Source organism: Macrobrachium nipponense, chromosome 35 (assembly GCF_015104395.2).
Source record: "Macrobrachium nipponense isolate FS-2020 chromosome 35, ASM1510439v2, whole genome shotgun sequence".
In the NCBI taxonomy this organism is placed as follows: Eukaryota; Metazoa; Arthropoda; class Malacostraca; order Decapoda; family Palaemonidae; genus Macrobrachium; species Macrobrachium nipponense.
The window spans coordinates 42,097,450-42,114,967 of NC_061096.1; the positions used below are offsets into that span (position 1 = coordinate 42,097,450).

The 17,518-nt window shown below is 40.6% G+C and overlaps 1 protein-coding gene across 2 annotated transcripts in view; it reads right to left on the bottom strand.

Moving 5' to 3' along the window:
• LOC135208684 (glutamic acid-rich protein-like) overlaps positions 1-17,518 on the bottom strand; it is a 51,185-nt gene that overhangs the window by 9,659 nt on the left and 24,008 nt on the right. For both annotated transcript variants that reach the window (XM_064241125.1, XM_064241126.1), the window contains exons 9-11: positions 14,555-14,656; positions 13,353-13,481; positions 3,186-3,284 (exon numbers count right to left, since the gene is read on the bottom strand). In XM_064241125.1, coding sequence (XP_064097195.1) covers positions 3,186-3,284; positions 13,353-13,481; positions 14,555-14,656 — 330 coding nt within the window. The remainder of the gene's footprint in view (positions 1-3,185; positions 3,285-13,352; positions 13,482-14,554; positions 14,657-17,518) is intronic.

Consider the following 17,518-nt stretch of genomic DNA (forward strand, 5'->3'; position numbering starts at 1 on the left):
ATTACAATGAATTTAATTTCTTTTAAAAGTTAGATTAATACTTAGGGAGCATGATTAGGGTCATATTTAGTTTTCAAACTCTAGAAGTAAGCATTTATTAGCATTTTTAGAGATCGTGCCAAACTTAAGCAAAAATTCCCCTTGTGTGAGGGGTCTGGAACTTAACCTCATGTAAGTTCAGGTTATTACTATACTATATTACAGTTTCAAGTTAAAAATACTTTTTTGATTTTTATACTTTTTCAAATACTATCAACTTATGCCAACACATTGCTGCTCTTTTGAGCAGTGCATAAACTACAATATGACAAATTTTGTATTAATTTGTATTTTTCATAGCTAACAAACCTGAAGTCTTAACAGTAGGATAAATCTTCAAGTGCCAGCAGGAAACTGGTTAAAAACAATGAAAAATTGTAAATGCAAAGAATCTGTGGCACCTGACATCTGATACGTAGTTGAGGTGGAAGTGAGTCTGAGACCACACTTGAATGTAAGTGATGCATCAGTCTTTCTTCTAACCCAGGATGAAAGTAAGAGGGGTGGCTAGAGGTGGGCAGTCAATATTAAGACCTCAGGTTTGCTAGCTCTGAAAAATACAAATTAATAAATTTGTCATTAGTTCATACGCAGAACCAACCTTCACTTTTAACAGTAGGATAGACTCACATGGAGGGAGGTACGAGAATCCTGAACCAACTGGAGGTTTGGCACACCCAATCATTCTTCTCAGCAACAACCCACTTTAATCACACGTACCAGGTTTGTCACCATTCTTCACTCCTCTTGCTGGGGAGAGGAGTTTAAACTACTGAGAAGCAGATTTGTATGTTGTATGGAACATAGAGGTTCTGTAACAGTATGGGTGCAATACTCACCTGCATCAAGCCAGTTCCAGCGTATAATGTGCTATTCTTCAAACTGCCCATAAGTATGACAGAAGAAAAGGGAAAGAACATTGACCAGTCATCTCACTCATTCCCTACTCCACACAATCATCTCAGGCAAGATACAAACTGTCCTGCCAGGGGCACTGGATGAGTTACACTTGATGACCAGCCACCACTGGACCCAAGGAAAAAGCATCCAAGGATCTGTGAGCAAGTTAAGTATATCTTAGTTTTGCCAAACCATTGACCTAATTAACAGCTCTCCTAGGGATGGCCCAAAGGATTAGATATTTTTTACGTCGCTAGGAACCAATTGGTCACCTAGCAACGGGACCTACAGCTTATTGTGGGAGCCGAACCACACTATATTGAGAAATTCATTTCAATCACCAGAAATAAATTCCTCTAATTCCATGTTGGCCAAGAAGAGAATTGAATTTCGAACCATCGAATTGGTAGTTGAGTGCAAAACCCACTCATCCAATGAGGAACTTGGAACTGTGGGCAACACCCTTCAGATAGAAGAAAGTGAGTGTTCAGACACAGTCAGAAACCAGTATTTAAAATTCTATGAACAGTCAAGTTCTTCTTAAATGCTAGGGAGGAACCTATTCCTCTGATGTCATGCACTTCTGCATGCCCAGAATTGGAGACAGAACTTGACAATGACGAGGAGGCTTGCCTAATCACCTCATGTAGTTAAAATGAAAGGGTATTCTAGGACACCTCTTTTTTTGTCCTGGGCTATGTTAACACAAAGTCTGCGACACCTAAGCTCTAAATGACAAGTCCTTTAGCTAACAACACAGTGCTTTGATGGGTCAAAGCAGAAACTCTTGAATATTGCTGATAAAATGAACACGGTAAGGAATGGAAAAGGAAGATTGCTGATAAACTCGACACTGTCAGGAATGGAAAATTTTGGAAGATTGCTGCTAAACTCAACACTGTCAGGAATGGAAAAGGAAGATTGCTGATAAACTCAACACTGTCAGGAATGGAAAAGGAAGCAAATTTGCCATTATGAACTGAAGGAATCGGGGTCTTAGCCACCAATTCCGGGGCAAATTTGAAAGCTACAGACCCCAACTCCTTGTGAATTACATCATAATTTTGACCATGGAGCTCTCCAACTCTTCCAAGGAAGCCAAGGTCATAAGGAAAACTGTTTGCAAAGTCAGTTTCCTGAAAGACGATTGATGCATGAGCTCGCATGGAGCTCAAGTGAGATTACTCAGTACCAAAGATCCCACGTAGGTGGTCTGGCTCTCTTAGGTGATCAAGACTGCTCAAAGTTCTTTATCTACTGAACAGAAACTCTGAGTGGGGAGAAATCCATTCGATGATACCAATAACGGGCAAGAGAAAAGACAGAAAATTCTGACTGGGCCACCGCAATCGGAGAACTTCCGCCAACAAAATTCTTGTTGAGGAAGTGGAGGAATACTTCTATGTTAAGTAAGACGAATCCTCGCACATGAACCAATTCTGCAACACGAACTCATAATAACGTCTTAAACATCCCGAACCACACAAAATCTCTGACTAAAATATTAGCACATTCCCAGATATTGTGTTGTTGAAACAAAATAAGAATAATGACATAAAGGGAGAAAAAACTCCACACTAAATCCTACTCAACGGCAAGTCAGAAACAAGTTTCAATATATCCCCTCAAAAAATTTTCACATTGCAAGCTTGTTAATAGAGAAACAAGATAGAGCTGCCCCCCCAACTGCTCTCCCAGAGAGAGAGAGAGAGAGAGAGAGAGAGAGAGAGAGAGAGAGAGAGAGAGAGAGAGAGAGAGAGAGAGCATTATTCATAAGACAGCTAATGGCGAAGCAGTAGGAATAGGCCTGGTAGCACATCTACTGCAAGTTGCATCTGTTCAAGAGGAAGCGTGATCACAGGAATCCTTGAGGGCCAGAACAAATACATTGACGCTCACGGAACTTTTTAGGCTGGATATGAGAATATATGAAACAACAGTATGGCCTTAGTTTAAAAAAACCAGCTTGGGAAGGAGGAGAGCACAGCGAACATCTGCTTTCCAAGGCAGTCGAAGAAAGACTGATGTGTCAAAAGGTTCAATCGTGGTCATTGATTCGCTTCCACCTCAACTACATATCCGATGCCAGATGCATCACATCCCTTGCATTTACAATTTTTTGTTGTTTTTAACCAGTTTCCAGCTAGCACCAGATGATTTATCCTGTTAAGAACAAAGGTTTGTTCCATGTATGAACAACTCAAGTTTCTTTAGAAACATATTTGGTAACATAAAACAAAAATTACCTTCAAATGGGCAAGACTTAGGCAGTGCTCCTCAACCATTGATCGAGTTTTATGATCTTTTCCACAGCACAGTGTTTGGTTATGATGCTTGTGCAAAATCTGAAAAAAGAAAAATGATTTCCTTTAAGATTAGTACAGTCAAGTACAAATATATGAGCTAATAGGTTACTAAGTAAAAAAAAAATGACGTTTTTATGATAAAACAGTTTTATGTATACTTGCCTGGCAGGTATATATATAGCTATATCCTCTGTCACACTGGCAGAATTTTCAAAACTCGTGGCAACCGCTAGTTCACCGGTAGTTCAGGTGATCGCCACCCCGTTCCCGTGGGGCTGGCGCTCGGAACCATTCCCATTATCATCAGATTTTCTCTGAACCCTGTCTCCTGAGGGGAGGAGGGTGGGAATTTAATTATCCCTTAAACGCTGACTGGACGTATTTTATGTCGACATTTTTTGTCTCTTGGGTGCCGACTGGACGTATTTTACGTCTACATACAAAAGTTTTTTTTTAAAAAAATTTTTTTAAAATTCGCGGGAAAGGAAAAATACGTTTAGGCCTACCAGCCGGAAACTCTTGAATCACGCGCCTTGGGGGATGCTGGGAGTTCACGGATCAAGGTGTTGTTTTGTTTTCAATCTTTACGCTGGCGCGCAAGCGCGAATTTCTTTCTTGCCGCACTAAAAAGTATCTGTGACACATCTCGGAAATTATTTAGTCACTTTGACATCATTTTTGTACCATTTTAAATTAGCCGTTACATGGAGTATTATATATGAAAATGTGCGCATTTTTATGTAGAATACAACAAAAAAATACTCATGATTGTAGCTTTTATCAGTTTAGAGAGATTTTCATATAAATAACGATAAGTGCCAAAATTTCAACCTTCGATCAACTTTGACTCTACCGAAATGGTCCAAAAACGCAATTGTAAGCTAAAAATCTTATATTTTAGTAATATTCAATCATTTACCTTAATTTTGCAACTAATTGGAAGTCTCTAGCACAATATTTCGATTTATGGTGAATTTATGAAAAAACTTTTTCCTTACGTCCGCGGGTTCCTCTTCCGAAAAAAATCATACATGCGATTGTGGTAACGTTTGCACCATTTTAAATTAGCCGTTACATAAAGTTTTATATATGAAAATGTGCGCAATTTCATGCACAATACAACTAAAAACAACCCATGGTTGAAGCTTTTATCAATTTTGAAATATTTTCATATAAAAAATGATAAGTGACAAATTTTCAACCTTTGGTCAACTTTGACTACCGAAATGGTCGAAAAACGCAATTGTAAGCTAAAACGCTTATATTCTAGTAATATTCAAGCATTTACCTTCATTTTGCAACAAATTGGAAGTCTCTAGCACAATATTTTGATTTATGGTGAATTTATGAAAAAAATAACATTTTCTTTACGTCCGCGCGGCAACTCATCCGAAAAAATCATACATGCGATTGTGGTAATGTTTGCACCATTTTAAATTAGCCTTTACATAGTTTTATATATGAAAATGTGCGCAATTTCATGTAAAATACAACAAACAATACTTGAAGATTGTAGCTTTTCTCATTTTTAAAATATTTGCATATAAATCACGATAAATAGAAAAAAAACCATGTTCGGTCAACTTTGACTCTACCGAAATGGTAGAAAAACGCAATTGTAAGCTAAAACTCTTTTTTACAGTCTAGTATATTCAGTCATTTATCTTCATCTTGAAACAAATTCGAAGTCTCTAGCACAATATTTAGATTTATGGTGAATTTAAAAAAAAAACTTTCCTTCCCTCCGCGCGTGGATTCTCCGCCAAAAATCTCCGAAATCCGTACGTCCCATTCTCGGAATATTTGCTCAGTTTCATATTAGGCATTTCATAGAGTTTTATATATGAAAATGTGCGCAATTTCATGTAGAATAAAACAAAAAATATTTGAAGGTTGTAGCTTTTCTTATTACTGAAAAAATTGCATATAAAAAAATATATATACAAAAATTCGACATTCAATCAACTTTAACTCGTCAGATATGGTCAAAAACTGCATTTGTAAGCTAATATTCTTAAAGTATAGTAATATTCAATCATTTTTCTTCATTTTGAAAGAAATTGGAAGTCTCTAGGACAATATTTAGATTTATGGTAAATTTTTGAAAAAAATATTTGTTTACGTCCGCGCGTTACGAATTCATGCATTATTTTGTGATAATATTTTCTCTGTGTTGCTTTTATAGTTTTACAATGTGTTATATACCAAAATGATCGCAATTTAGTGTACATTACAACGAAAAAAAAGTAACTTGTTACCTTTAACTGTTTTGCGCACAGCGCGATTTGAATACAATTATATATGAAATTTCGTTTTTGCGCTATCATATATCGCATTATTTATATATGATAATGATAATTTTTTTCATTTCTGATGGTTGCATACTAAACTTCAGGCAATGACAAAAAAAGGAGCCAAAAATGAACTCTTAATCTTGAAAACTAAGCGCGCTGTGATTTTTTGAAACAAGTATTTTTTCCGCTTCCGCGCTCACTCTGAAACACCTCCGGCACACAAGAGACATTTTTCTTTTTTTACCGCTTCGGCGTTTAAGGGTTTTATATACCTGCCAGGTAAGTATACATAAAATTTTTTTTTATCATAAAAACATCATTTTTATGCATGACATTTACCTGGCAGGTATATATATAGCTGACAGACACATTTGGAGGTGGGTCAAAGACAGCAACATCGTTGGAGATTAAAACTTAAAATAATAAATTTTAAAATACTCCTTGGTTCCTTACCTGCTAAGGTAGCTGACTTCATAGGTCCTGCCTCTTAGCCTGCTTAACCTTAGTAGCTCTCAACTAGGACGTGACCTGTATGTTGAAGAAGCTATCAAAAGGGTCTGACAACTGGACGTGACCAATGTGTTGACAGGAAACCCTAGCCCTCTCTTACCACGGGCATTCATGCTAGGAATTGTTAGACCACCTGAACCACACACACATACCACCACTAACAAATGACACTTCATAGACTGAAGAGGGAATAAACCCTCTCAGACAACCATAAAAATACTACAACCTAATTAAAAATACCCTAGCATGTTAGTAGGTTATGGGGTGGAAACTCCTTTGCCCAATACTGCACCTGAGGATACGTAAGGGCCCAACGTTTGACTGTTGTCAAAAGTTGTCTTGACGTCTTCTTGACGTCTCTAAGATAATGAGAGGCAAAAACTGAATTGGTCCTCCAAAACGTCGTCTCTATAATATCCTTGAGGGCCATATTTTTCTTGAATGCCAAGGACGTAGCTACCGCTCTCACTTCGTGTGCCTTGACTTTAAGCAGTCCGAAGCTTTCTTCTTGGCAAAGCATATGTGCTTCCTTAATTAGTTCCCTTAGGAAGAAGGCGATAGCATTTTTTGTCATGGGTCTGCTAGGGTCTTTCACTGAGCACCAAAGGGATCCTGAGGTCCCTCTAATACTTCTGGTTCTCTCCACATAATGGCGCAAAGCCTTTACTGGACAAAGAACTCTTTCCTGTTCTTGACCCACAAGATCAAACAGACCCATAATTTCAAAGGACCTTGGCCAAGGATGAGATGGGTTCTCGTTCTTGGCCAAGAAGTCTTCCTGGAACGTGCACACTGCCTTGTTGTGTTTCCAGCCTACTTGCTTATTAATCGCCTGAAGCTCGCTAATTCTTTTAGCCGTGGCCAAGGCAACAAAAAGATTGTCTTCATCGAGATATCTCTCAAAGACGCCTTACTCATAGGCTCAAACTTATAAGTTCCTAAGAACTTCAGTACTATATCCAGATTCCAAGAAGGGGCTCTGTATTGATGCTCCTTCCTTGTTTCAAAAGACCTGAGGAGGTCTCTAAGATCCAAGTCATTAGAAATATCTGAGCCTCTGTGTCTAAACACAGAGGCCAACATACTTCTGTATCCCTTGACCGTTGATTTGACAATCCTGCTTCCTTCTTCAAAAACAGAAGGAAGTCTGCAATTTGGGTCACAGAGGTACTGGATGAAGAAACCTTCTGATTCTTGCACCTCTTACGGAAGGTCTCCCACTTAGACTGGTACACCTTGATTGTTGAGGCTCTTCGTGCTCTAGCCACTGCTTTGGCCGCTTCTCTCGAAAACCCCCTCGCTCTGACAAGTCTTTCGATTGTCTGAACGCAGTCAGACCCAGAGCGAGGAGGTTCTTGTGAAACCTGTCGAAGTGAGGTTGTTTGAGTAGATCTACTCTCGGGAAGTGTTCTTGGTGTGTCCACTGTCCATTCCAGTACCTCTGTGAACCAATTTTGGGCCGGCCAGTAGGGAGCTATGAGAGTAAGTCTTGTCCCTTGCCTCTCCCTGAATTTCTTCATGACCTTTCCTAAAATCTTGAACGGGGGAAAGGCGTAAGCATCTAGACCCGTCCAATCTAGTAGGAAGGCATCTACCGCGACTGCTTGAAGGTCTGGGACTGGAGAGCAGTAGGTTGGCAATCTCTTCGCCGTTGCGGTAGCAAAAAGGTCCACCACTGGACGGGCCCATAGATTCCACAGACTCTGGCATACTTCTTGATGTAGGATCCTCTCTGTCGAAAGTAGTTGCCCTTCCCTGCTCAACAGGTCTGATCTCACATTCTTCTCCCCTTGAATGAACCTGGTGAACAAGGTGACGTTCTCCTTCTCTGCCCACAGAAGGACTTCCTTCGCCAAATTGCAAAGAGAGACGGAATGAGTCCCTCCTTGCTTGCGGATGTACGCCAGAGCTGTGGTATTGTCTGCGTTGACCTACACTACTTTGTCGCGGACCACCGCCTTGAACGCTTTCAAAGCCAAGAAAATCGCCATCAGTTCCTTCCTGTTTATATGCCAAGACGCTTCCTCCTTGTTCCAACGACCTGACACTTCTTGAGGGCCCAGCGTCGCTCCCCAGCCTGCGTCCGAGGCGTCGGAGAATAATACTAGGAGCGATGCACCCTCTGCCAACTTTCCCGGAGTTAGCCACCATTCCAATTCCTCCTTGATCTTGAAAGGAATTTGAAACACGGTTGCAATTTTTTTGGCCAGACTTCGTTCAAGAAAAATTGTAAGGGTCTCATGTGAAGCCTTCCTAGAGAAACGAACCGTTCCAGCGAAGAGAGAGTCCCCAGTAAGCTCATCCACTCTCTCGCCGAGCATTGGTCTTTCTCTAGGAAGGCTTGCACCTTCCGAAGGCATAGGACTTGCCTGTCGGGGGATGAAAAAGCCCGAAAAGTTGCTAAGGAACTCAGAATCCCCAAATAGACTAGCTCCTGTTTGGGGATCAGTTGCGACTTTTCTAGGTTCACCATCAGACCCAATTCCTTCGTCAAATCCAAAGTAAGTTCTACGTCCTCCAGACATTGTTGTCTTGACTGGGATCTTATAAGCCAATCGTCTAGATAGAGAGAGACTCTGATCCCTAGCAGGTGTAGCCACCTCGCCACGATCGACATCATCCTTGTAAACACCTGAGGAGCTGTGCAAAGCCCGAAGCAAAGGGCCCTGAACTGAAAGACCCTGTTCTGGATCACGAACCTTAAATACTTCCTGGATCCCGGATGAATGGGAATATGGAAATATGCGTCTTGAAGGTCCAGGGTCACCATCCAGTCCCCTGGACGCACCGCTGCCAGCACCGAATCGTTCGTTTCCATCGTAAACTTGGTCTTTTCTACGAACAAGTTCAGGTCGCTCACATCCAGAACTGGCCCTCCATCCTCCCGAAGATTTTGGTACCAGGAAAAGACGGTTGTAAAATCCTGCAGATGAGTGATCCAGAACAGGTTCTATGGCCTCTTTTCTGAGCATGCTGACGACTTGCTCCCATAGAGCCTCTTTCTTCTCTAAATCGATGTAATGAGCCCCGAGGGCTCTCGGGGATGTAGGAAGAGGTGGCTTTCTCAGGAAGGGAATCTTGTAACCTTCCCGGGCTACACTCACGGACCAAGGATCCGCTCCCTTGTTTTGTCATACTTCCCAAAACTCCTGGAGTCTGGCCCCAACTGTCGTCTGGAGGACTTGAGCATCATTGTTTGCTTGTGGTCTTCGACCCTCTCTTGGGAGGAACTCTTTTACCTCTAAAGGAGGGGCGAGAAAACGTCTTACCCCGAAAGGGCTGTTAGGTTGGTCTTGACTCCTTTGGTGTCTTCTTCATCACCTTGGGAGAGGCAAGTACTTCCTCACTGAAGAAGTCCGAAGGTCCTGGGTTGCCTTCTGAGTTAGAGAAAGAGAGATGTCTTTGATGATTTCCGAAAGAAAAAGCTGTCCTGAGAGTGGGGAGAACACCAACTCTGACTTCTGAGCGTTCGACACCCCCTTAGCTGCAAATGAGCACAGGAGGGACCTCTTCTTCAGGACCCCAGTCGTAAAGAGGGAAGCAAGCTCGTTCGCCCCATCTCTCAGGGCCTTGTCCATACAAGACATAATACTCCTCGGAACTTCTAAGTCAGTAGATTCTTTCGCTTCCAAGGTGCGAGCCAAAGCCCCCAAGGACCAGTCGAGAAAGTTGAAAACTTCTGAAGTCCGAAAAATGCCCTTCAACAGATGGTCAAACTCCGAAGACGTCCACCAAATCTTGGCCGAGTGTAATGCATGCCTACGAGAACTGTCTACGATATTGGAAAAGTCCCCCTGGGAGGAGGCAGGAACTCCCAGGCCAAGACTTTCCCCTGTAGCATACCACACTCCAGACTTCGAAGCCAACTTGGCTGGAGGGAAGGAGAAAGAAGTCTTCCCTGCTTCCTCTTTTCCTTCAACCAGTCATTAATCTGTTGAAACGCTTTCTTGGCCGTGATATAGAGTCATCTTTAAGAAAGAAGACTTCTTGGGGGTTTTGGTCCTCGAAAACTGCGAATGGGGGGACAACGGTGCTGAAGGCTGAAAGTCCCCTTCGAACAGACAGAGGAGGCAATCAGTCAGCCTCTTATAATCCGACGATGGTGCTTCGACATTTCTCTCATCTTCAGAAACCAAGTCTTCTACGTCCTCTTCTGCTGAAGAAACATCCTGAAAGTCGAAGTCCTGCTGTAGACTAGCCGCCGAATCTGGCTCTAAAACTTGTCTGGAAAGCAAATGTGGGATCGCGTCCTGACGAAAAGCGTCCCGGTCTTCTCGGGAGGAGGACGGGTCAATGTCCTGCCGCCTGCGTTTTGCGTCCACTGCGTGAGTTGCGTCCACCGGACGTTTATCTAGCTTCCTCTTGCGTCCTGCGCTATCGAGCGATCGTCCGTCTTTGATGGCACACTGCGTCCTGGTGTCCGAGAGTACGAAGTACGAGCAGGAGGCTGCAAAATCTTGTCCTGCGTCCTCTTGGAGGACTTGACGGGGAGAAACGCATCCTTACGTCTAGAGGACGGCTGATTGGTTGTTTCCCAAGACTTAACAAGGTCGGCTAACTTTGCCTGCATCTCTCTCAAAAAGTCCTAGCGTCCGCTTCCTGACGGATCACACAAGAAGGAGGAGAGTGAAGACGCGCAGAGCTGGGACGATGAGGAGAGCGGTCCTGAGGTCTACGAGACGGAGAGGAGACAGGGGAGGCACCCAAGATGCAGAAGGAGAGTCTCTATCAGGAGAAAAGCCGGCAACAGAACGTCTTGCGTCCTCTCTCGAACGATACATTCTCTTCCTCTTGACGGGGATTGCGTCCTCATCTGCACTCGACGAGAAAATCTCGGGGCTACTCCATCCTTCTTGAGTGTAGCAAAGATCATCCTGAGACGAGGATGGTCTGAATGTCCTCTTGAGGGGACGCGATTCTTCCAAATAGCGCCGATTCCTGCCTGACGCAGAGCTATCGGAGGAGGACAAACACTTCCCAGTAACGCCTTTTCTATGGCATACTGCTGCAGCCTGGGATGCAACGACAGGACTGCCTGAAGGGACGACTGATCGTATGAAAACCCCTCTCGCCTCCCTTCGACTGTCGACATACCTTCTCCCTTGGGTCTGAGAGCTTGGAAGCGGTCTAGGTCTAGGAGCATGAGAGAGACGGTCAGCCGCCCCCTCCACAACACTGTCACAAACATTAAACACACCCACTTTGTTTGTTTGTTTGTATGGTGTTTTTACGTTGCATGGAACCCACTTTATCCGTTAAACGCTGGATCTGATCGCCCATCGAAGCAAGGGCAGCAAACACTTTCACATATTGTGAATCCTTCGTCTCCTCAGATACAGCAGCGGGCGCAGGAGCAACCTGGGGAGAAGGTGCTACAATTTCTACTTGGGAAGGAGCTGGAGAAGAAACAGAAACTGATTCATTCAAGGCTTTGTTAGATGAACCCGATCTCTCACTCCGAGACACAGATCTCCTAACATGATCTTTCTCCAATGTTTCCACATATTTAGTGAGAGTCTTCCACTCTTTCTCATTCAAATTCCCACACTCATTGCACCTATTCTCCCAAATACACAAACTCTCTACACTTCTTACATACAGTGTGAGGGTCTACCGAAGCTTTCGGTAGTCTCACCTTACAACCTTCTTTCACACATACTCTAAACATCATACCTGAATCAGACATTTCAAGGAAAATCCAAAAGCGATTGCCAAGCTAACTTTCCAATACGATACCCAAAATCAGTCCAAACACAGAGAAAAGTCAGCCAACGAGCTCGAAATTCTAGCAGGGAACCCTCAACGATGTTGACGGTTCGGCTGGCAAAGAAAATCTGAGGCAAAGAAAATCTGATGAAAATGGGAATGGTTCCGAGCGCCAGCGCCACGGGAACGGGGTGGCGATCACCTGAACTACCAGTGAACTAGCGGTTGCCGCGAGTTTTGAAAATTCTGCCAGTGCAACAGAGGATATAGCTATATATATACCTGCCAGGTAAGTGTCATGCATAAAATTTGAGCTAATAAGTAAAACCACTCCATAATAGACCACTGACATTACCATATTTCTGTAGAACCAGATGGCAAAAGCTTTGTTAAATAGTTAATTTACATTAACTAATCTCCATTAGGTTGCCACCATATTTAGCAAACCACATGTACTGTACTACAAGCTTCTGACATCAAATGCCATTCATCCTTTTAACCTTAAATTTACATGCAAGATCTTTACCTATATATCAAAGAATGATACTCTTATACAGATATACTCCATTGAGGTTCAGGTCTAATTTCCAACAAAAATTCTTTAATAACTATAACTTTAAGCTGCAACTACCATAATACCACAATAAATTAGCATCCACTGCTGTTCTCCCAAGATGGGAGTGCTTAGGTAATATCCATTTGGGGGAAGGCTAAAAGGTTTGGACACAGTTACTGAGTATGCCTAGGAAGAACTCATTAGTCATAAAGATATTATATGAACCATGAACAATCTCTAGCACTAGAAAAATAAGGCCAAATTGTCTGACAATGCATAACAATTTTCCAGTTTTTCAAGGAGTGAAAGCTCATAGTGCCAGACATATAGTACTCCCTTTGGCTCAAGCAGACGTGCTATCCATCAACATCAACTGCCTGTTCCCCTGACATTCCATCACCTACTCGTATGCCATTATCACCAGAGGATACCATAGAACTTCCCCTTCACTTTTGGGTACAGATAACCCTCTGCCCACTGGGGACTCACTAAGATACAATGACTTAAAAGTGTTCCTAATCCCAAACTACTGATTACAGTAAACAGGAGAGGCAGTAGTAACGTAACATCTATTGCATGAACGGTAATTAAACTTGAAAGTAAACCTACGCAGTGAATTATATGCCTAGCTGTTAGTCAACTATTGTGGGTCGCATGTACGTATACCATGAAAAGGGGAGGAACAGAAAAAATAATCCTCACCCAACTTGGGGAAACACATAATTTCACTAAATAAACAACCTCACAAACCAGAATCCCCTTGCTGGAGGTAGCTGAGACAAGTAAACTGATGTTGCACCTTATATATAAAAAAAAAAAATCCTCACACCTAGCTCCTTTGCAAACTTATTCATGGTAACTGAAACGCATTAATAATAAACATGTGTACTGAATAAAAAAAATTATGTCACTGCATGAGTCTCAGGGTACCATTTCATGCTTCAAAGTGACCTAAGTAATGAATTTAATGTTAGTTATTGAAAGTTGAATAAAGATGATTAAATAAACACTACATCAAATATGACAACTGCAATGACTCACCTTACATGCCAGTATATTCTTATGCTTCAAGTTGCCGTAAATCATTGGGCCCTCACACACTCTGCATTCTTTTTCAACAACTTTTAAGCCCTGAGCCTTTGCTTTTTTCATTTCCTTCTGAAGAGCAAGCTGTAGCAGCAAAATGAAAAACAAAAGAAAAATCAAACACAGAAATATCGAAAAATTTCATTCTTGCTAGCCTTGAGTGCCAAATTAAGACCCAGATTGATCCTCGGGAGTAGTACGTAATAACAGGTTTGGGGTGGTGGATGAACTGATCCTGCAGATCAACAATATTATGCGCCATCTATTTGGAAAAAATTGGGCGAGAAAGAGGTGCCAATAATTTTATCGCCAATAAATTCACCAATGGCAACTTTTACATGGGCTAAAATCACGAGTGTAGGCATCTCAGGACTTCAGTGGTGCTTGTGACTTGAAGGGAGAATGTTTTGCATCTCTCTAACACGACGTCTTTTTGTAAATTTGCTCATAAATATACCAAGGGGTTGTTGTTGTTTTTTGTCTTGTCTCTTACGATAGTATGTTGGTTGTAAATATAATTTTACATAAAGTGCAAAGAAATATTAGAAAAAACATGTAAAAGTAAAAAAAGCTACTGAATCTTTGTTCTCGGTAAAGTTACATAAATATTTTTCAACAAATATGCTAAGAATTTGTTACTGCTTTTATTTCTTATGTTTTGATATTGTGTGAGCAGTAATTACAATCTTACAAAGGGGTTGTAAATAATAACTTTCAACTTCTCGTGGGAGGTAGGGAAAATTTTGTAGAATTTTTTTTCTTTCACCATGTACAATTGCATATTTTAAAAAAATTTTCTTCCAACATGTACATTTGCATATCTTCCTCTTTCCATTGATGTGTATTTTTTTTTGTAAATTTACCAACCTCAAAGTTTACCCAGCATGAGGTGCTGCATATTGATATACGTATTTACCTGTCCAGTAAGGGTTAAAATACTAATACTACTCTGTCCAGTCTTGATGACTGACACTTATATGCAGTACCTTTACTGAACTGAAGAACTTGGTTGCTTTTATAGCAATCTTAAATGTCTAGAACATTCTAAGAAAGGGAGGGTTTTATATCACGAATGATGCTTATCACATCTGTTTTTTTTTTTTTTAATCAAGTAAATTTTGTAGCATTTCCCTGACCACAAAAGTGCATCTACTTACACGAGCAGTTTGTTTCATAAGATTTGCGGAAGCTGCAATCTTTTCATGATAGGCGCGAGCAACTTTGTTGTGGCCCTTGCTGTCAATATGAGCCAAATATGCCTGAAAGACATAATAGCAAATTATTGTATATAGAACACCCACAAAATGTATAAACTTTTCCACTAATTTCCTGGAGATTTATTAAGACAACCAAAGACATAAATGATGGGGTTAGGAACCACAACCTGCGTTAAGTTGGTACGTATCCCCACCCCAAAAATGCTTATCTCTAACTGGCTATTTTAATAGTTCAAACACCCACTCCTAAAAATGATTATAACTGCCTATTTCATTAGGCAGTTATAATATCAACATTAATATGATGTGTAAAAAGCAGAATATCAATATAATGTTATTTCACTTACAGGATCATTTTACACTATTGTTTTATATTGATCTATTATCATTGTAATACGTATGAGGTAAAAAAAAAATATCCAGCCATTTGAAATGTTTATGTTTTCAGATTGAGCCTACTGCCTCAGTTCTCTCTCTCTCTACATTGTGCATATCCTTTAATGATATAATTACTATATCACAGCGAGAGAGAGAGAGAGAGAGAGAGAGAGAGAGAGAGAGAGAGAGAGAGAGAGAGAGAGAGAGAGAGAGAGAGAGAGAGAGAGAGAGAGAGAGAGAGCAGTAGGAGAAAAGAGTTCAGAGACACTTAAACTGGCTGGGATGAGAGTAGAATGTGGAGTTTGCCTACATTTTGTTTTAATATAAACATTCCTATAGTGATTGGAGATGTAACATCAACAGTGATAAATCATTCTGTTGTGTACTACTGTTATATGTGTGATAATTATAGTCAACTAAACTTGTAATGAAATACAGTACAATAAACCAGACAAAGCAAAAAAAAAAAAAAAAATGTCAACAATATACCTCTTATTACCAGCAGTGAAATTCCAGGATTTTTTTATTTTCAAGTTTTTATTTTTTTGTTTATGATACAGTAATACCCCAAACTTACGCGAGGTTAAGTTCCAGACCCCTCGCACAAAGGGAAGTTTTGTGTAAGTTTGGCACGGTGTCTAAAAATGCTAATAAATGCTTACTTCTAGAGTTTGAACACTAAATATGACTCTAATCATGCTCCATAAATATTAAGCTAACTTTTAAATGAAATTAAATGTACTGTAATTTCATTTAAAAGTTTTAGCTTAATACGTTACCCATAAAAAAAGAAATACATAAATGATTGGTAATAAGATTGCGTACATAAGTACAGTTGGACACAGGTTTCCCTGGTACACCTTCTTGAGGGACTTCGAAAAATTATATGGTAACAGCGTTTATTGAGGGGGATGGGGGGAGGACTCTGCCTCTCTTGGCAAGAGTTCCACCAATAAGCTCTGGAATTCTTTCAGTGGAAGGAGTCATTAGGTATGGTTGGTGAAAGACACACACACACGGAGTAAAAGAAAAAAAAAAATCTGAGCAGGTTATATCGCTGTAACTAAGATTACTGTCTCACTTTTAATATAAGTTTGTTTATTAAGATTCCATTTAATTTTTGTCTAAGGTGTTATCTTACCACAGTGTCTGTTATTATATATCGGTCATATTCATTACGCAATACTTAAAATTGATAAAAATTTTAGTTATACGGGTATTGGAGAGAATCACGAACATCATAACGGGATATTTTAACCTTATCACGTAAGCCAAGTTTGTAGTATCGGTTGCAGTGTGTTTCCAACCAATAATATAATAGGAAGCTATAAAGAGAAGCGCAGCAGCACTACAATGAACATACCCAAAAACTCAGTGAACGTGTTGAAAGTGTCCGACACCTTAGCTCCTCTCTCTCTCTCTCTCATATTAGCTAATTTAAAGTGACATGTCATCTAGAAATACCACTGCGCTAAGTATGCAGTTTCGATATTTCATTAATACCCTCAATCTTGACTAAACTAATATATGCATATATATTTTTTCGGGGGGCGGGGGGAGTGGTGTCAGGGATTGAGTTCTTGTTGTTAAGCCGTCTTACAGGTTTTGGAATTCTAAAATGTAATTCAAACTGACAAGCTTCTTGCTTTTGCTGTACCGATGTCCTCAGCCTGACTTTGCTACAACTGAAATGGGTGGGGGACTAGGGGTAAGGTGGGCCTGTTGCGACCCCGATGAGTGGACGAAGTAGATATGCTCGTGGATAGTGTACGGCTAACTAAAAGCTCCACTTGAAATATTTTCTTGTTTATCTTTAATGCCTGTGTGTTTTTAGTGTTTATCCTAATATTATTATAGTACTGCAGATTTTCAACAACAACATTTACAAGAAGGATTGGGTTAAACTCACGCTCTCTTGTAAATACATATACGTAGAATGAAAAGGAGAGAGAGAGAGAGAGAGAGAGAGAGAGAGAGAGATAGAGAGAGAGAGGAGAGTAGGAGGGTGAGGGAAGGAGAGGAAGGGGGTGGAAAGTGGGGGTGGAGGGAGGAATGGTAGCGAAGTTTTTTTTATACTGTTGTGTTCATATCCATTTCTGGCTAATCGAGCCTTTTGCCTCTTCGTACAGGACAAGTGTCTATTCTTTATAATTTGTGATTCATGATACTCTTATAAATTACAGTACTGGGTGTAGTACACTATAGCAAAAGCTCGTACTTATACGAATCTTAGTTACAGAGAAATAGGTAAGAGAATTCGCGAACACTTTTACCGAGCTCATTTTACGAAGCAGTTGCTCAACGAGTATTCAGTTCTCAATGTAATTATTAACAGGAACAATAATTATGTGAGCATATTATATTTAACAGTAGTATCTTTATTTCATACCATGGTGATTATGATCCCTATTGGCTAATCCTACAATCAAAGAACGATATAATGATATATGAAGCATGGTATTGTTTTACTCGACTCGAAACAGAGTCTGAATCCCAACGGAGGTGAGGTCGTCAGTAGGACTTTTA